Raw genomic sequence first — 21,537 nt, forward strand, 5'->3', positions numbered from 1 at the left:
AAATTTTTACCGCTAAAATTTATGTCGTCTGCTAATTACATAGCATTTTAATGATCATATCTCGTATCTCCTTTGCGATTATTTTTCTTACATTTTTTAAAAATTTTATTTTAAAGTATTTTCCCAACCTTTCATCATGAGTAAAAGAATTAATGAGCCAAAAAAGTGAAAGTGTGAAAATGATTCGAAAAGTAATCTCATTGGAAGAAAAACTTGAAATAATAAAGAAAGTTAACAAGGCGAGTCCAGAGTAAAGATAAGACAAGAACACAAAAATGGGTGAATGAACTATAAGAACAATTTTAAGCAAAGCTGCTGAATACAAAGTATTATAATGATTGAATTAGAAAGACTTGTTTGTACACGGATCGATGATTGTAACCAAAAACGGATCCTGCTAAGAACTGACCTTGTTAAATCAAAAGCAGATGGAAAAGAAGAATTCCACGTTAAATGTTGAGTGGTTTGAGAAATAGCCTACATGATGTTTTAATCACAAGAGAAGCTGCAAGTGCTGATAAGGAGGTGACACTTATCCAGAGATTTGAAGAAAAAAATTGCATAAGAAGGGAGCTATCGTGACCAACAAATATTTAATGTCGATGAAACTCGCTTTTTTTTTTTTTTTGGAAGCCAATGCCTTCCAAGACTTTTCTGGCTAAATCAGAGAAATCTCAGCCTGGTTATAAAGTCGCAAAGAAGAAGGAAATTACTGCTAGCAATATGGAATCCATTTGGATGCACATTCTTCCATATTGTGCAAATGATTTTAGAGGCTTTTCAAATGAATCTAAGTTAATTAATTCTCATTCTCAGAAACTGAGTGATTCCAACCTGCTAAATTTAGATACACAACGGAAAATCCTCAAGAATAAGAAGAAAATTGAATCACTGACAAGCCCAAAGAGATTTCACAGAAACAAATTTAAAATATGTTTCGTGCAACCGAAACTTTTAAGTAGCAATGCTTAGAGACCGACTCTTGTGAAGAGAGCAACAGGAAAATTTGCAGATTAGGCAGTTTTATGAAAAAAAGAAACAGAATGCCTGCCCAGAATAATAGATTTATATTTTGAATAGGGTTTATTGTATTTCAGCTTCATAGTTTTCTCTTTAGAGACCATTAGACCCTGAGACATACCTGAATTCTTTTATAAAAATAATCAAGGGTAAAAAAAGAAATTTGAGGAACGAATTATACTTTTTTCCATAGGTTATTATACTCGATTAGAGCGTTTTCGATTAATGCGCCTATTTTAAGGAACGCATTAGACGCACTAATCGAGGGATTGCTGTGTATATATATATATATATATATATATATATATATATATATATATATATATATATATATATATATATATATATATATATATATATATATATTGCTTTTCTAATACTCCACACATCCTGAATGCTTATTCCAAAATGGAGAAATCAAATACATCTGTTATTTATCTTAAATTGGTACAACAATCAAATAAGAGTTACATTTTGGTAACGATAACACGTACATACATACATACACAACAGAATTTTTGTATGTAGAAAAATTGTTCTAAATGTAGTAGTTCTTATGTATCTGATATTTCTAATGAACATTTTATTTTATTATTTTTTTAAATATTATTTCAGATCCTGCAACTGGTTCTTCTACCGACTGGGTGTACGATGCAACTAAAGCCAAATACAGTTTCGCAGTTGAGCTTAGGGATAAAGGCCGTTACGGCTTCCTCTTGCCCAAATCACTGATCATCCCCACTGCTCAAGAAACTTTTGCGGGTGTAAAGGCTTTAGCCAATCATATTAAGAGTAATCCATAGTGTTCTTTTTTTTTTTTTTTTAAAGTCGACTCCTTAATTATAGTTCGTATTTTTGTACCTGAAATGATTGAATATCTTACAAAATTTTTAATTTTTCAGATTAGAATGAAGAATGCTGATGCATTTTGAAAATTTTAGAAATCATAAAAGTTATACCAATTATCTCTCTACATAACAAAATAGTTTTAGAGAAAATACTTAATAAATATTTAAGAACATTTATTAAGTTTTAATAAATATTAAAACCGCCCATTGATTTATAGCGAGAAGTAAAAAAATAAAATAAACTCAATTTATAATATTTTATAAAAATATCAATAAGTATTGATAAGAGTTAAATTTTAAAAGAGAAATAAATTTATAAAAAATTGCACTGCAAAACTTCATGTACGAATTTATACATTTAAATAAAAAAGGAGCCATGCCTGAAGTTCCTGATAATTTTTATGGCTGGGAGTTGACGAGAAGTCTCTAAAAGTGACATCTTATAAGGAATACTCCTAATTCACTTAAATGTTCAGTTTCATGATAAAAAGGCTCCAAATGTGAAATAGGCCAATCAGGAGAAAGTATTACTGCGCAGTATTCTGCACGTGATTGAAGCTGTGATGTTAAAAGAAGGAAGCTGGTAATTGTTTTCAATTTTCATATAGCTAAGTTCTTTCGTTATAAAGCAAACACAGTCTTCACGCTAATCTCATTTTAATTTATGTATTTCGTCATAAAATTACTTTCGAATGTTTCAGTTCGTACAAGCTTAGCGTTGTTTCCATTGTTATGGTAGGTGAGGAATGTTTGATTTCAAATGTCCAAAGAATGGATCAAGTAAAGAGTAAATTTTTTTTTATTGGTCACATATGAATTTTTTTTTTTTGTGTAATTCAATTAGTAAGTTTAAATGTGTAACTCAACTAGTAAGAAATCAACAAGACAACTTGCTATTTTCCTTTGCATTTTTCTAATGAAATTAATAAAATTCAAGCTACGTGTATTAGAACAGCTTTATTATAATGGCACTAGCGCCCTCTGCGCTGAAAACGGAACTAGTGGTCGTTTATTATTATCATTATCATTATTATTATAAAAACCTCCATGGAGTCAAAGACTCATCGTGGGAGGTCCACTGTTATACACACAGTTTATCATACTGCGCCTTAAATATATTCACTGTCTCTGCACACACCACACTTTCGGGCAAAGCATTCCAATCACTCACCACTCTCCATGCAAAAAAACCTGCTCCTCACTCCCTTGCTCACACCCTCCTTATATAGCTTCCAGGAATGACCTCTTCTTCTCCTGCTATCCTCACCCATTCTGTGCAAAACCTCCCCGACGTTAATCTGGTAATAACCACTCAACAGCTGATATGTCTCAATCATATCCCCCCTCCTCCTTCTATCCACCAATTTCTGCAAATTGCATTTTGTCAATCTGTCTTCATACTCTATATTCCAGAGACTAGAAACCACCTTAGTCAATCGCCTCTGAACTTTTTCCAACGCAATTTCATCTTTTTGAAAACCAGGTGACCAGATCTGTGCAGTAATCCATATGTGGCCTGATCAAAGCCTTATACAAAGGAACCATAACATCCTTACTTCTACAAGTCAATGTCCTCCGCATCATTCCCGTTATCTGCTGTGTTGTCTTCACTATTTTAGTAACATGTCCCCGATATTTTAGGTCCTTGTCTACAATCACTCCCAGATCTCTCATTTCCTCTGCCTCTTCCAAGATATTCGCACCGATTGTGTACTTTACATCCCACCTCTGCTTCCCAAATTTCAAAACCTTACACTTTGAGACATCGAAGTGACATCCCCACTTATTTACCCATTTAGACAGTATATTCAAGTCCTCTTGCAAAGCTACAGCATCCACACTACTCCTGATAGCTCTGCCCAACTTTGCATCATCTGCAAACAACTGCACATCCCCATTCAGACCTCTCCAGATATCATTTACATACAAATTAAACAGCAATGGACCCAAAACAGACCCATGAGGTACACCACTAGTAACTTTCCTCTTCTGGGATATCGCTCCTCCATAGACAACTCGCTGATACCTATCAGACAACCAATCTCCAATCCAGTGAATCAATCTACTGTTCAGCCCCATCCGTTCCAATTTAATTACCAGCTTGTCATGTGGCAATTTATCAAACGCCTTTGCAAAATCTAAATATACCACTGTATATGCAATACCCTTATCCAACGCATTTGTCACTTTATTATTAAAAGTAAGCAGGTTGCTAAAGCATGATTTTCCTTTAGTAAATCCATGCTGGCCACCAAAGAGTATTTTTTTGTTGTCAACCCAATTCTGAACTTTATTCCTAACTAACTTCTCTAATACCTTGACCACAACTCCAGACACACAGACTGGTCTATAATTCAAAGCCTTACTCTTATCACCTCCCTTATGAATTGGAACAATTTTACCCTCTTTCCACTCTTTTGGAATATTGTTTATTTGTTTATTGGAATAATTAACATAAAGTTAATTTCAACATTTCAAAAAAAAAAAAGAAAGAAAAAAAAAAGAAAAAAGAATTTTTGGAAGATTTTTTTTAATCACTTAAATGCCGAAAAACTATTTCTTTCAACTTTTGTACTAGCGATATAAATCTATTTCCGTCCCGAACTTTTATTACGTTTACTGGGAACCATTCTATGATTGGCTACAATGGCCGAGGGGGTAATGTTGCGACTGGACTCTAAGGTAGCATATTTCTTTCCATATGGACCACTATGTGTGGGTGGGTGAATCAGAGTAGATGTGAATTGTTAATTGCTGCTGCTCCGTCCTTTTCTTTACTTTTATTTAAAATTATTTTTTAATTTCAAATAAAAAGTGCATAATTTTAAATTAATTTGAAATTTTGAAAGAATGTAATTTGCATTTGCTATCAACCCATACTTGTGACCACTAATGTGTATACACAAAGTGTTACAAAGAATGTAAATCAGAAATGTTATCCTTTGCAGTGAATGGCCACCTAGATAAATAAAAGGTTTGATCCTTATTTTGATCTCATTCTAAAACTTAGATAGAATATATATTACTTTTTTTGTATAATACTGAATTTAATAATAAATCGAACTTCTTCAATGAATTTGAACTAGCTTAATTAGAATAAGTGATAGATATTTCATGTTTCTACACAGTATGTATGTATATATACATACACACACAAAATCTTTGTGTGTTGTGTATAAACAAAATTGTCCTTTATTTAGAGCCCGAAGTAGATCATGTCATGCCATGTTTCTTCTCTGCATGCATGTATGGAAGCATGTATATATATATATTTTCATCATTGAGAAACTTAAACATGTGCTTCATATAAATATCGTATCTTCCTGATAAAAACAATATCTGAATTTTCTTGTTGCTGTTGTTGTTAATTTGCCTTAGTACGCTTGATTGACAGTGCATTCTTTATTCTCGAAAAACTGTACTGAATGTAAGTTTCATGAAAGAAGTACAGTATTTTTTTTACATTAATCGCATATGTCCGAATTATAAAATAGTTCCCTGTTAGTTCTGAAATGTTTTGTTGCTGTTTCATAATCCGAATAAGAAATTACTTCAAATAATGCTTATAGTCTCGCACCTCTACGGTTGTTCTTTATAAAAACCAAAACATGTCTCTTTACACAAAAGTTTGTATTATTTTGACCAAGGACTCACCACGGGAGCATCCTCCACAAAACAAAATCCATTGTCTACTTTATCTTCCATCTTAACACTATATCACTGTCCATAATCTGCACATTATACCATCTACAGCCCACTAATAGTATATTACCGTCTGTGAATGACGTGCATTCTTTGGCTGTATTAGGGAGAGAATTCGAATTTCCGGGATCAAAAAAAGGCTGCTAACTTATCTTTAAGTGAGATAGCTCATATAAAAAAAAATTCTTCTTGTTGAACAAGAATCGAACTGAGGTGGGCCAATCTTCCATTGTTCTTCCAATTGTGGTACAGGCGCTTAGCAGGACATTCATCTATAGTTACAATTCCCCTCCCCATTTCCACGAATCGCTCATTACAAATTGAAAAGCCATGGAAGAAATTTGGCTCAGCAACCGTATCTCTTCTGAGGGTACTTCCATGGTCATTGATCCAGTGAATTGGCAAACATAATTTCTCCAATTGCTGTTAGTTCTGTTAAGACAAGAGAAGTAACATCCCTTTTCAGTACACCTGCAAGCACATCGAACCTAGTTCTCATTCCATCCACCTCTTTCTTCTGGGACAGCCTTCCTCATAAAGTGTTTCCCAACAACTACAACCTGCATCTCTTGAAGAAAAGTGTCAGATTTCTTCTTTCTCAATCCTATCTGTACACCACACACGTCACTGACGTACTATATGTTCTTTTATCACCTATGTATGAGGTAAATAAAAAATGACCCACGAAGTGGGAGATGATCTTCACTTTCCTATGCAGCACAAAAACCTGGCTTTATTTAAAGCCTGAAGTTGTTTATTTACCTATTTTATATTTAACTATTTTAAATATTAAACTGCCGCAACGATTAGCTATCGATCCCTTGCAGTATGTGTTCTCTATTCGCGACAGACAAACTAAACGGAGAAGTGTCTGGAGCGTGCGCTTTTCATACTTGGAGGCTAAAAGTTAAAGAGCCGCAAATATGAGTACATGTCTAGAGAACTGCATGCAGCTCGCTAGCTGAACGTTGCCGAATACTGTGTATAATATTACTTCCGCCTCCCAATTTATGATTTTGTTCTGATAATGAAAATGACAAAATACTTTTACTAGGTGGATAAAAATGATCATTTTAATACTGATACGCATGCTATTAACATTGCCATTTGAAAGTAAAAAAGAAAAAAGGAGACTTCAGCTTTATTTTTCCTTAATCATGTAAATCATATAATAAGAATGCTGAATAACATTAAATATCGTAAATCTGACTTGAACTGAATTATGCGAATCAGCTCAATTCATTTTATTTCAGCAGGTTTTGAAAGCTCCTTTCGATGTATAATAACAAATAAAAATTATCATTGTTATCCAACATTCATGGATCATGCAACAAATTACTGATGGACCTGAGTTTTTGCCGGAGTAAGTTTCCTGAAGGTTTTCGATATAAAGAAAGTCTTGAAACAATGGTTGTGACATTTCAATTAGCAAAGTTCAGAGTTCAAAATACATAATCGTTTTTCTCCAGTCACTATTCTTCATGTAACCGTCATATTTTTCCTCTCAAAAAGTATGGGCTTGCGCGCCTTCTCATTGCCATGTTCTCTGGCTTCCACCACAACTGGTCATCTTTTAATTTTCTTTCTTTCTTTTTTTTTTTACTTTTTATACATTTTTCCAATGTATTTATTTTTTCTCGTGAGGAATTTCGATTTTATTTCCATGGAGAAATTTTTTTTCTTTTTTTATTATTATTTAATTTTTTCTCTTTGCAACCATCATAATTAGAATCGTCGTAAAAAGAGGCTCATATGAAAATTTCCATTAGAAATTAGAGGGGATAATTTTAGTAGATGACAGGAGAAATAGAAAGATAAGAAAACGTTTCAACAATTGTACTATCCTGTGACAACTAACTGCTTACAATTACAGATTCGGAACTCAATGAGATCGTTATTACAGACGGGAAATGAAAATTCAATCATCTCCCGTTTAGGTTCTCTTACCAAGTAAAGGCAAGGAAGACAAAACAACAACAACAAACAAAGAAACGTTTGCATGTACAGTAATCCCTCGATTAATGCGCCCCCGATTAGTGCGTCATTTTTTTTCGATACCCAAATTCGATTAGTGCGCCTCTAAAACTCGATTAATGCGCCTATATACATCATAAAAATAAATGTTCTAAAAAAAATTAAAAAATGTATTCCCTAATAGAGAGTAGGGGAGGCCTTTTAGAGATTTAAAAATTTTTTTATCTATACATATTTATGGCTAACTATTTAAAAAAAAAATCACTCCCCAGAATGAAATAATTTAGTTACTGATTTAAAACATTTTGCAAAGTTATTTTTAATGGCATACTACATTACTTCCATGTACGCTATGCATACTCTGTTCCAAATTTTTACCGCGAAAATTTATGTCGTCTGCTAATTACATAGCATTTTCCTGATCATATATCGTACCTCCTTTGCAATTATTTTCCTTACATTTTTTTAAATTTTATCTTAAAGTATTTTCCCAACCTTTCATCATGAGTAAAAGGATTAGTGAACAAAAAAGTGAAAGTGTGAAAATGATTCGAAAAGTAATCTCATTGGGAAAAAACTTGAAATAAAGAATGTGAACAAGGCGAGTCCAGAGCAAAGATAAGACAAGAACACAAAAATGGGTGAATCAACTATAAGAGAAATTTTAAGCAAAGCTGCTGAATACAAAGTATTACAATGATTGAATTAGAGAGACATCTTTGTACACGGATCGAAGATTGTAACCAAAAACGGATCCTGCTAAGAACTGACCTTGTTAAATCAAAAGCATTAAGTCTCTTTGCAACCTTGAAAGAAAGGGCTACCAATGATGGAAAAGGAGAATTCCACGTTAAATGTTGAGTGGTTTGGGAAATAGCCTACATGATGTTTTAATCACAGACGAAGCTGCAAGTACCGATAAGGAGGATGCCAAAAATTATCCAGAGATTTGAAGAAAATTGTATAAGAAGGGGGCTATTGTGACCAACAAATATTTAGTCGATGAAACTGGCCTTTTTTTGGAAGCCAATGCCTTCCTAAACTTTTCTGGCTAAATCAGAAAAATCTGAGCCTGGTTCTAAAGTCGCAAAGTCGAATGAAATTACTGCTAACAAATGCGATCCATTTGGAAGCGCATTCTTCCACATTGTGCAAATGATTTTAGAGGTTTTTCAAATGAATCTAAGTTAATTGGTTCTCATTCTCAGAAGCTGAGTGATTCCGATCTGCTAAATTTAGATGCACAGCGGGAAGATCATGAAGAATATGAAGAAAATTGAATCACTGACAAACCCAAAGAGATTTCACAGAAACAAATTTAAAATATTTTTTGTGCAACCGAAACTTTTGAGTAGCAATGCTTAGAGACTGGCCTTTCTGAAGAGAGAAGCAGGAAAATTTTGTATGAAAAAAAAAAAAAAAAAAGAAACAGAGTGCCCGCTAGAATAATAGATTTATATTTTGAATATGTTTTATTGTCTTTCAGCTTCATAGTTTTCCTTTAACTAGGCCCTGAGACATACCCTAATTCTTTTATAAAAAAAATCAAGGGTGAAAAAAGAAATTTGAGGAATGAATTATACTTTTTTCCATAGGTTATTATACTCGATTAGCGCGTTTTCGATTAATACGCTGTTTTAAAGAATTCATTAGGCGCACTAATCGAGGGATTGTTGTACACACACACACACACACACACACACACACACTGATAATAAACTCTATATGAGACACCAGACTTATTCCAGTATCTGGAATAGCAATATTGCATAATCATTACAAATCAATACAAGATATCATTATCTAACGTGAAACACGTGATATCAGTTTATGATATCAGCTAGTCCAGCATTCCAATAAAGGGAAATGCCTATTATTATTCAATGATTCGAAATAACAGTTAACGAAAAAAACCTAGAAAATTACATGCATTAGTTTAACACAAAATTTATTAAAATAATTAAGACTGAAATTAATGGAAAACTAAAAAGAACGTCTAAAATAATAGCAAATACTTGAAAACAAAAACAAATACTAAATGATAAACCAAACGAGAAAAAAATAAGAAGAAAAGACCGGACTGAGCTCAAAACTATTATTATATTAACAAAACATCAGGAATACATGAACATGTCCACATTTCCAATATGACAAGAAAGACAGTAGAAACATAAATAAATTTGTTTTAATAAAATTATTATTATTATTATTATTATTATTATTATTATTATTATTATTATTATTATTATTATATGACGCCTCCAGGGAGTCCAAATACTCATCGAGAGAGAGAGAGAGAGAGAGAGAGAGAGCACCTACTCTACAACTCTGTCTCCACCAACCGCAACTACCATCATCATCATCATCTACACCAACGCCATCTATCGCCCAACACCACAACTCTATTTTCACAGACAATTACAAATGAATAATAAATAAATAAAAACAAACAATATTATTAGATAGTATTCAGAATACACATGTATTATAATTATCTGTAATGAGTCCATTAATTTTATGCTTTATTTATACGCTTTAAAACGAGAAATTCCTGCAGTTAAACAGTTCTGAACTCCATAATCATCATTGTCTTAAAAAGTACACTGATTTCAAAGCTTAATTTAGGTTGGTAGGAAAAAAGTACAAAGTGCAGTTAGCGATGTTAATAAAATGGCAGTCGTACTAACTCTTTGCTTTAATTAATTAAGACAGAGAGATAAGCCAAATTAATTTCCGAGGGACCAATATTCAATCATTCTGATACACCAACGACAGGTACAAGAACTTACCGGAATCGAAAAAAAAAAACTTACACAGAAGAAAGAAAAGATGGTGCGGAGACAACATTCGCATAAATTTGGGAAATATTTCTTAATTAACTAAATCATTCGGAGGAAGGAGGATAAAATGAACATGAACCACTTCCAGCCAACTCGAAAACGAGGAGTTCCCGGTGGTGAAGATGACAGTGAGCGCTCAGTAATAAATAATAATAACATACAATTTGAAATTCTGCTAGTCAGCAATCATCGCTAAGAGACACCTTCTGCCATTACAAAAAATCAATCGAATCTGGCCTTATCCTCATGTTCGATGCCCTTTGGCATCGTAATTAAGCTGGAAAGTTTTCCTTTGTCTTCATTCGATGAATTAAATAAAGATTCGGTACATTCTTTTCTAGCACTAGCTTTCTGAAGAAAGCAGGAAAGCCTACATGAGTCAGAAATTAAAGAAAAATAAATATATTGATAAAGGGAATTAACAGCATAAAGAGGACAATTTGGCCAGATTCGAATTTCAAACATGGGTATTCCCTCTACGTTTAAAAAAATACACACTAAACTTTAATAACGTACAGGCTTTTGCTAACTATCTTTTCTTGAGAAGCGCTGCATTGATATTTGTGCTCCGTATTTAATAAGCAGTTTAGATAAACTTAATCAATGGGGAAAAATCTGATGCTTGTATAAGAGGCATAACTGTGGTCCTAAGAAACTCTGTGTGGAACAAGATCGCCGTCGTCTGAGAAGGCTTGTACGGATAAAAACAGAATTTCCTGTGCAGTAACTGACTAAAGCATCTAATAAAGGCTTTTCCCGATTCATCTCAATGAACTATGGCAGGGAATTGAAGAGGATCGGTATTGGCAATAGCAATGGCAAACGGAAGCCACTGATTTCTGAGAAGAACCGAAATATTCTTCGCAGAAAGTAGTCAGAACACTTGACTGATTTCACCTGAACAGTCAGTCAGCAACACCGTGACTGAACACTAGAAGACTAGAAAAATTGACATGTGGTCCGTCGAGTTACGGTATATACACCTTCTTCTGTACCGGCGGTAGGCAGTAAGTTTTGCAGGAGCCCTATGAAGCAACGAACTCAGCGTGCCTTGTAAACACAACTCAAAGTTCTGGAGGAGATGTCGTGGCGTGGGACATGATCAGTGGTATGAAATGCGTCCCCCAAATATTGCTGGAAGATCGAGTGTACTCCAAGGAATATCTGATTTCGTTCTTTCTCTTTGTCTTTAGGTGCATTTGTGATTACCTTTGTTCTTGTTTGAATGTGATGTGCGTGTAAGGACTTTCCTTGTCTTCAGAGTCATGGAAAAGAATGCTACTGATGCTATTCGGGCTTATCTGTCACCATCCTTTTTATTTGCCGTATTATGATTACTTCATCACTTGTTCCCTAAACTTCTGTCTTGGTCTTCCATGCTGTTTCTTACACATCAACTTTCCTACTAAAATTATTTGAACAAAATTGCTGTGTTTCAGAAAATGCCCTGTCCATTTGCTCTTCGTTTTTCTACTCTCCTAATGATGTTTCTATCGTCTGTTATTCTTTGAAGTACTTTCTAGTTTGGCACTAACACCATAACTCAAATGCTTCTATTCTTCTAATGTTTTGGTTTGACAAAGTCCATGTTTCACATATATAAACGACACTAACTTTAAACATAAATATTTATAATTTTTTTCGTAGTCCCAAATTGATGTTGAAGGAGAATGAATATTTCATTTTTGCTAAACCTTCCTTTGCCATTGAAATTCTGCATCTTATGTCCTTTTCAATTCTACTATTGTTCGTTATTACTCTCATTGAATATTTATTATTTGAAATTTGTACTATTTTATCACTTTTCAGCGAGATTTTAGAATAGATCAGCGGGGTTTTTAGTTGTAACCAGAACTTTGGTTTAATTAGTATTTATAGACATTTTTTATTTTAAAAAAAATCGCTCCATGACCTCCAAAACATTTCGAAGTTCATTCTCTCATTTAGCAGTTACTGCAATGTCATCTGCAAATCTAATCAAGAGTACGCTTTGGTCACTGATGAGTATATTTTAGCTTCTTCAATATATAAACTAAAAAGAAGTGATGATAGAGAGCAATCCTATCATCACATAAGTAGCCACTAGAGGGCTACATGGCGTGTAGTGTTTGCAGATAGCTCCTGAACAGATAAGTGTTATTTTGAGTAATAATTGGTGAATTTGCAAAATATTTATATAGTATTGTTTACTTTTCGTATTTTATTACAAAAAAATCTAGGTGATTTTTTTGTTTTCTGAGTATTTTAAATAGTAAATTGATAGATTACGATTATTTGTGCACATGGCCCCCATAAAGAAGATTACAAAGATGACGACAAGGTCGCGATCTTTGTCTAAAAATTTTAATTTAAAGGATTTGATTCAGTGTACCATTTGCGAAATCTATGCATTGAGGAGAGCGGTTGGAGTCTGGTTAACAACGATAGTGGAGTGAATGTGTGCAGAAAGTGTAAAGAATGTGAGGATTTCAAGAGTGCTTCAGGTTGTGAGTGATATCGTTGTTGATAGTGAGAATCTGGATAACAGTGATATGTGTGGTATGAATAGGGATGTTTGCGAGGTAGTACCTGATAGCTGTGAGAGTGGCGTTGAAAGTGAGAACGAAGGTAAACATACAGAACGAATGAATGAATTACTGGAGAATAAAAATGATGAGACTAATGCAATGAGTGAGATCGCTCGGTTACGCGGGGGGGGTACACAGAGTAAATCGGCAGCTGGAGCGTTGGCAAAAATGTTTACCAAGTGTACCGACTAATAAACGGCAAACGTATGATAAAAAAAATAAGAGTATGATAGTGAGTGTAAACAAAATGAAAGAGCGAGTGTTGTATGGAGATTCCTTGGTAAGAGGTGTGTTAGTTGAGAGTTTAACAAAACCGTACCAACCCGGTGCGATCTTTAAGGATGTAAGCGAGTCAATTAGAATGCAAAAGCAGCGGGTGAAAGAATTAATAGTGGTAGCAGGTAAAAATGATCTGAAAGGAGAAATGTGGCTATGAGTGAGGATGAGAAGGAATTGCTTGAGGAAGCAAAACAGAAGAGTGAGAGAATTAGGATGGTGAGTTTGTTACCGCGGTATGACAGTGAAGAGTATAGAAGGAGGGCCATAATTGCTAATCACTTTATGGGTGAATTATGCAGGACGAGTGGTGTGGAATTTGTGGAAGTGTGGAGTGAGTTCGATGGGCGAAAGGATTTATATAAGATGGATGGTTTACATTTCAATGGATTTGGTGTACGGAGACTTGAAAGGATGTTGTCGAATGTAGTGGAAGTGAATGTGCAGAATCAGGGAAACTAGAGTTATTAAGGGGGAGGGAAGTAGATATGCAGACTTTAGGGAGAAACAGTTGAATGTATGAATGTGTGTAATATGCCCAAGCGAGTACGAAAGACCACAAATCAGAATGGGATAGTTAGTATAAGGCATCAAAATATGGATGGGACAAATCGGCTTCTGCAATTCCTAATGCCAGAAGTATTAGGAACAAGAAGGAAGAATTTTTGGCCTTGGTTGGCATTTCCAGGCCACAGGTTATTGGCATTAGTGAAACATGGCTGACAGAAGATGATATAGCTAGTGGGATTGAATGTGAGAGGTATGGTGTGTTCAGGAGTGATAGGGAGAATAAAATGGGGGAGGAGTGTTATTGATGATAGCTGATGAGCTACAGCCAAGGAGAATAGAAGTGGAAGTGCAGGATAGAGAAAAGAGCACATTTGAGGCTATTTGGTGTGAGATTGAAACTAGCAGAACAAAATATACAGTTGGGTGCTGCTATAGACCAAGTGATGGAATAGATGGTGGGGATAGTATGCATTAGCAAATAGAAGAAATGGATGGAAGGAGGGTAATTATTATGGGTGATTTCAACTATGGTAACATTGAATGGAAGGAGGAGAGGACACATGAGAGGAAGGAATTGGATTTTATGCGGTTATCAAAGGATAACTATCTGCGACAGCATGTAATGGAAAATACTAGGGGTCAGAGAGTGCTTGACCTAGTAATTGCATCTGAGAATTTGGCTTTAACGAATATGACCACGTTGCCACCAACTGGTGAGAATGATCATAGGGTCTTGACTTGGGAGGTAGCTAAAGGTGTGGAATTTTCAATTAAGACAGGGTACATGTGGAATTATCGGGCTGGTAAGTATGACAAGCTTAGGAGTTTGATTGGTTCAGTGCTATGGCATGTACAACTGCAGGGACTAGAAGTCGATAGTGCATGGGAGGTAGTTAAGAAGTGTTTGCATGAAGCAATGGCTGACTGTATACCTAGAGTCCGAATAATATATCACCTAGGGGTTAAATGGATGAATAACACCATTAAGCTTGAGCTGCAAAAAAAGAAACAACTATGGAGGGAATTGAAGGAGAAAGGTGACCGAAAGGCACACGAACGTATAAAGCGCAGGCCAGAAGGGTAACGAGTGTGGTAAGAAAAGCAAAAAAGGATTACGAAAGAACATTGGCCATGCAGGCTAAAGAGAATCCTAAACAGTTTTTTAGATATGTAGCAAGTAAAAGAAAAAATGTACATGGTAGAATGATTTTAAAGAATGCCGATGGTAGGGAGGTAACTGAATCAGTTGATATAGTTGAGTTACTGAGTGAGCACTTTGCAAGAATATCTCATCCAGGTGGTGACATTGCAGAAATGAATGTACCAGTAGATTTTACGGGAATTGTGGTGAATGAAGTGGAGGTGAGTAGTCTATTGCATAACCTCAATGTCAATACATCTGTGGGATTGGATGGTATACCAGCTGGTGTCGTACGTGAAGCGGATAAAGAATGGTCAGTACCCTTGACCATTTTGTTTAATATGAGTCTCGGGTCTGGGTTAGTCCCGAGGGGATTGAAAGAGGGGAAAATATTTCCACTGCATAAATGAGGTTCCAAGACTGCTGTTGTAAATTACCGACCGATTAGCATATCAGGAATCGTTGTCACGATCTTGGAGAAATTAGTCAAGAGAAGAATACAGGATTGGATAGATGAAAATGATAGATGATACTGTATGGGGGACAACATGGTTTTGTGAAGGTAGATCATGGCTCAGTAACTTGCTCATGTTGTTGAGGCAATTACTAAGGCCTTTGACAGGATATCACATGGAACTCTAATCAGTAGACTGCATCATATGGGGATGGATATAGGGTTGGTGAGATGGATAGGAGGGTGACTGATGGAGAGATATCAGAGAGTGGTTTATTCAGGAGTAGAGTTCAAAAGATGGCTTGTGACTAGTGGCATGCCGCAGAGTTCTGTTCTTGGACCACTACTTTTCAATTTGTTCATTAACGATATAGGAAAGGATCTGAGAGGAAGTGTTCACTTGTTTGCTGATGATGCAAAGTTGGTAGAGCAATAGTGAGTGCACAGGATGTCAAAAGTTTGCAAAAATTGGTCGATAGGCGGAAAAGGAGTGATATGATTGAGACATTCAAATTACTGAAGGGTTTCTATAAGATTAATCCAGAAGATATTTTTGAGAATAGGACTGGTGGTGGGAGGACTAGGGGCCATACATGGAAGCCTGGGCAAGAATATGGTTAGCAGGGGTGTTAGAGCTAGGTTTTTTACTTGGAGAGTGGTGAATGAGTGGAATAGGCTGCCAGAGTCTATTGTGGGTGCTACGACCGTGAATGAGTTCAAGGCGAGATATGATAGATACTGTGTGAATGTCGAATAATTGTTCTTGACATGATGTTAGGGCCACCCTCGATGAGTCTGTTGACTCCTTGGAGTTTCCAGAAATAATAATAATAATAATAATAACCCTACTTGATACTTCTTTTTATTTAAGCAAATTCTTATCTCTTCTTATTTAGCTGTTTCTTTATAACCCCGTGTCCCGCAAGTCTATGTTAGTTCTTTGCATACTTTTGAATAATCTTACCCACTTTACATGGTCAAATGCCTTCTATAAATCCACAAAAGAAATGTTTGTATCCTTTCCTATCTTCTTTCTCTTTTCTAGGTGTTGTCTTAAGGCAAGGGCTGCTTACCTTCTACCAGTTTGGATTTAGAAACACATCTAAAGAATTGCAAAGAATTTTTGGAAGCATGCGACAAGAAGTTAATTATAAGATAATGTTTACAATCTGAAGCATTAGTTTTCTTTGGTGTCAGGAAAATTACGTTCTGTTTGCAGTATGTCACGTGTTTCTCCATTTCTGAAATTTCTTTAATAAGTTCAAAAATTCAGGTTTGATCACATCTTATCTTATCATTGTGATCTTTTATTACAGTATTTCTGATTTTTCCACAATATTTAATTTCTTTTATTAATTTGTATGCATTGTCCGTTCCATCTCCCTCTTTTAGCTTATTTTCAATCTCCTGTCATCCTTTATGCATCCACGTTTCCATCGGTCTTCTTCACTCTAAAGTAACTCAGTTTCTTAATCTTCCATATTCCTCTTTACTCTTATTATTTAGCTTGTTTTTCCATTTATTTCGCTCATCTATCAATGAGATTATTTTATTGTTATCCAACATTTTCTAGGTTTTCTTCTTACATGTTGCAGACATTTCTCTATCCAGTATTCATTTAATCAAAAACTGTAAGCGGACAAAAATGTTTAGTTGTTCAAAAAAAAAAACGTGTATGCTCCCACGGACAGTATACGTGAAACTACTGAACAACTGCATTTATCTCACGTGGGCAGTAATGAAACATCGGCTTTTCATAATTGAATTTTGGATAAACCAACCCTTAGCGTTCTACTGTTTCAAAAATTAATTACTGCAGCTCCAATTTCGTTTCATTAAACGTCCGTTAACCAAGAAAGTAAAGCAATTATTTTTATTTTAATTATTTTATTTGATCATGTCACAATATTAGTCAATATCTCTATCTTAGGAAGAATCTTGGAAGCAATTACGGCAGTGAAACAAATTAATCCGAACACTCACATTTTAAAGGAAAATTTTAATATCGCAAGAAAATAAGCACAAAACTTCAACTCCAACTTTACCTATTAATTTATGTGCTGCTCTGTTCCTAATAAGTTCAATAATTCACTTAGGTATGGACTCTGCCAACGTAGAACACATTTTTCTTATTTCTGCATCTCGAAACCATACTTTTATAATGGACTGTATTAAGTTATCCTTTGTATAACAATTTAATTTTACACGTCTCTTTTTCACTCTGGCCTACAAATTTTCTATTGGGTTAATATCTGGAGAGTTACTTGGCCACTGAAGCAATTGGATGTTGTGATTTTTGATAAACTCTTTCACGTTTTTTGAAGTGTGGCATGGAGTGAGATCCTATTGGAAGCTGAGTTCTTTGTCTTTCTGGATCTGTGGGACCAATCGTTTATCCAATATTTTTATGTATTGATCACTTTTCATAACACCGTCAACAGGCACAAGTGATCCTGGACCGGCATGTATAAAACAACGCCAGAACATCTTTTTTAGATGGGTGTTTAAGAGCTTGTTGAAGGTGATTGGGAAAAGTCGTTTCAACCGCTGATTTGTGAATATATGATACTCGCTCTCTTGGACAAAGAAATGGCTCTCATCTGAGAAGATGACATTCTTCCACTTCTCAGCAGTCCAATCTTTGTACACTGGAGCCTCTTTCTCTGCATAGCCTTCGCCATCAGTTGTTTCTTTTTGGTCTGTGGATAGTCCTCCCTGCTTCCAACAATCTTCGTCGGACTGCCGTGTCAGAAACATTAATCCCAATAGCTGCCAAGTCTATATTTAAGTCTACAATAAACAATCTTGGATTCATTTTGCTTTTCATAACTAGTAAACGATCTTGAGTAAGTGTAATTTCCTTTTACGCCCATATTTTTTCTTTTCAGAAGAAAAAGTCCTGTCTCTCTTTAAAATAGCATTAACAGTACCCAAACCAACACCACACTTATCGGCAATTTGTCTTTAAGTCATGGATGTGTACTTGGAAAGAGTACATATTTTTAAACGCTTTCTTGGAGATATATCCATTTTATAGGTACACAAAATGAATAAAACACTACGAATGTCAACTTGTTTAAACTATCGAAAAAGCACAACACAATAGCGAACTGAAACCAAAACCAGAAATAGTAAACCGAAAACAAAATTATTCGGAACTGAAACAAACCAAAAACGTGACGAAAATTCGGCTTGGTCAGATTAATTTATTCGCTACTGTACTACCAAGGCTTCTATGTTGAAATGATTATTCTCTATCTTAATGTATTAGTATTAGTACTATACTTTTTCAGCGTGTGTGTATATATATATATATATATATATATATATACGTACAGATAGTAGGAAGCAGTTTTTACATAGTAGCAGTGGAATACAGGTGGTATGGCAACCCGACGTGAACTCAGTAACTTCGAGAGAGGTATCATCGTGGGCTGTCACATTGGTGACATGTCTATACGTGATATTGCCGCTGAACTAGAGCATCCAAAATCAACAGTTGGCGATGTGATCAACAAATGGAGACGTTCTGGCATCACTAGTGCAAGAAAACACTCAGGGCGGCCGCCAACAATGACTGACAGGGACAGGAAGGTGTTAAAAACGGGTGGCACGCAAAAACTGGCTACAATCGGCACAGACCATCCATGATGAGTTCCAGAGCACCAGTAACACCATGGTGAGCACTAATACTGTAAGAAAAGAACTCTGTTTACTGGGATTCTACAGAAGAACAGCAGCAGCACACAAGCCGAACATCACAACAACGAACAAGGCAGCTCGTCTGGCCTGGTGCAAAGTGCATGTGAACGGGACAATTGGACACACCTGTTTCCAATCTGATGATAGGGTGTGGGTGTAGAGGCAGCCTGGTGAACGCTTGTTATCACAGTGCGTTGTACAACAGTAAAGTTTGGTGGTGGTGGAGTAATGGTGTGGGGTGCATTCAGCTGGTTTGAAGTGGGACCACTGGTCGTTGTCCGTGGTTCCATGAAGGCAGCTCAGTACCTTGATATTCTGGATAATCAGGTTCTGCCTACACTGTAGAGATTTTATGGAACTGACCCGTGATACTATCAAGACAACAATGTCCCATCCACAAAGCTGCGGTTGTTATGAAATGGTATGTAGAGATGGGTGTTAAACGACTGCCCTGGCCTGAGCAGAGTCCTGACCTCAACCCTGACAATAATATTAGTTATTCTGGATTTCAGAAGGTTTAATTGTGCTGTAGTCTCAAAATTTGATAACTGATGTTTAACTCTGTGATAATAACCTCGTCCGAAGTCCATTTTAAATGTCGCCTCACATTCAGTAATCGCATATTATGATTATGTCTTATTGTGACACGATGGATTCTTAATGTTACGCAGAAATTTCAGGAAAATGATCTGCATGCATTATTTATAACATAACATAGAGTAAATTTCGAAATCATTTTGGTTATTTTTTCCTATTAGTGTTTACACAAAAATCAAATACAGTATCTAACTGTGGAATTGTTTCAAAGAAATGCTCGTGAAACACTAAATTATGACTTATATTTCATATAAATAAAACAAAATTTGTAATAGTAATTGGATAATTTATACTTTGGTACATAACAGTCAAACGTCAACACCCTGCATCGTATTCAGTTCACCCTAAAAAAGAGTAATCAAAAAGTGTTTCCTTTCTTGATGTACACATAAAACAAGAATTGGAAATTATGAAAGAAGCAACCTTACTAAATGGATATAATCCAATAATACCCCCTCCCCCAAATAATCAACCATTCTCCTATAATGCAATCCAGACAAGAAGAAGCCCACAGGACTCTTATACCATAAACGCATCTTTGAACGTGTAGCAAAATTTATGAAAAAATATCAACTCATTTCTACCTATAAACCCATCAACCAAATCACGACTTGCTGCCTTCTTCAAAAGACACACTCTCACCAGTGATGCTACCTGGTGTATACGAAGTACCATATTCATGGACAAATAAGCAGATCCATAAATAAACGTATCTGTGAACATCAAGATCGCATCCGTTTTATCAAACCTCGAAAATCTAGCCTTGCACAACATGGAACCACAGAATCCAATGACAAAACGCTAAGCTACTACATAGATCCATATATAAACATTCATATTATCATAAAGAAAGTGCTGAAGCCTCACTTCATGGACCTAATCTTAATCGAAACGATTGTCTCACTGTCCCAAAAGTTTCGAAAATTGCTATCCTCAACTGTATTAAATAATTTATTTGTTATATTTTAATTTAAGTAAAGTAATTTTAATTTCGGTCAGTAGTTTTAATCCATGAACACCCGACTGTATACTTACGTGGGATTCCAATTTAAGCATGAGCTACTGGTTTGGAATTCTCATTGTTCTTCGAAAATTGTACTCATGATCTTATGATACACAAGATGAAATATTTACATAATAAAAAAGTTATTTATTGTGGCTTACGTGTTATTATATAGTTAACAATCAAACTGGTGTATCACTATGTCCTAATTATCTTCTTACTATATAAGCATTCTGTATATTATACAGGGTGTTCGGGATAAATTTGACAGTTTCGTAAGGAAAAAGAAAATCTTCTTTGTATCTATTAAATTTAATGAATTGACAAAAAAACATTACAGGCAGAGTTAATTACAATACTATCAACAAGATTTACTCAAAATAACCACCATTAGCATCGATCACAGCTTCAATTCTGCTTCGGAACCTCGAACAAGCTGATGCTACAGTCTCCCTGGGAAGGGCCGCAAAAACTGTTTTAATTTTATCCATTAACTGGGCTTTTGTATTACTGGAAGTGCGATTGGTGTCTTTTTCAACTGCGCCCCATACAAAATAATCCATGGGGTTAAGGTCTGGGGAGTTTGGAGGCCAAACATTTGGACTGGTGAAGTCGTAGAAATTTTCAGACAACCATTTTTGACTTTTCCCAGAGGTGTGGCAAGGGGCCGAATCCTGCTGCCATACATACGGCCTACCATTGGCTACCCTTGTTATCCAGGGCTTGACTACAGTTAGCAACTCCACGAACAAAGCCCGAATTCCAATGCCAGGGTTCTTCAACACCTGTTCCTGCAGATTTGCGAGGAATTCTGCTGTACGAACGCAATCAGATCGTCTGCTAGGGATCTTTCTTCTTGCTACATCCTCGTAGTCACCATTGCAAGTCTCTAGTTCATGCCTG

At 35.4% G+C, this 21,537-nt stretch overlaps 1 protein-coding gene across 1 annotated transcript in view; it reads left to right on the plus strand.

The window, feature by feature from the left end:
• The window catches only part of LOC150103307 (carboxypeptidase B-like), a 53,373-nt gene extending 51,550 nt beyond the window's left edge, over positions 1–1,823 (plus strand). Inside the window, exon 9 of the mRNA XM_090398440.1 lies at positions 1,636–1,823. Coding sequence (XP_090254566.1) covers positions 1,636–1,823 — 188 coding nt within the window. The remainder of the gene's footprint in view (positions 1–1,635) is intronic.
• The last annotated feature ends 19,714 nt before the right edge of the window (positions 1,824–21,537 follow it).

Source organism: Typopeltis vanoorti, chromosome 9, assembly GCF_054136105.1.
Source record: "Typopeltis vanoorti isolate ZY-2024b chromosome 9, IOZ_Tvanoo_1.0, whole genome shotgun sequence".
Taxonomy (NCBI): domain Eukaryota; kingdom Metazoa; phylum Arthropoda; class Arachnida; order Uropygi; family Thelyphonidae; genus Typopeltis; species Typopeltis vanoorti.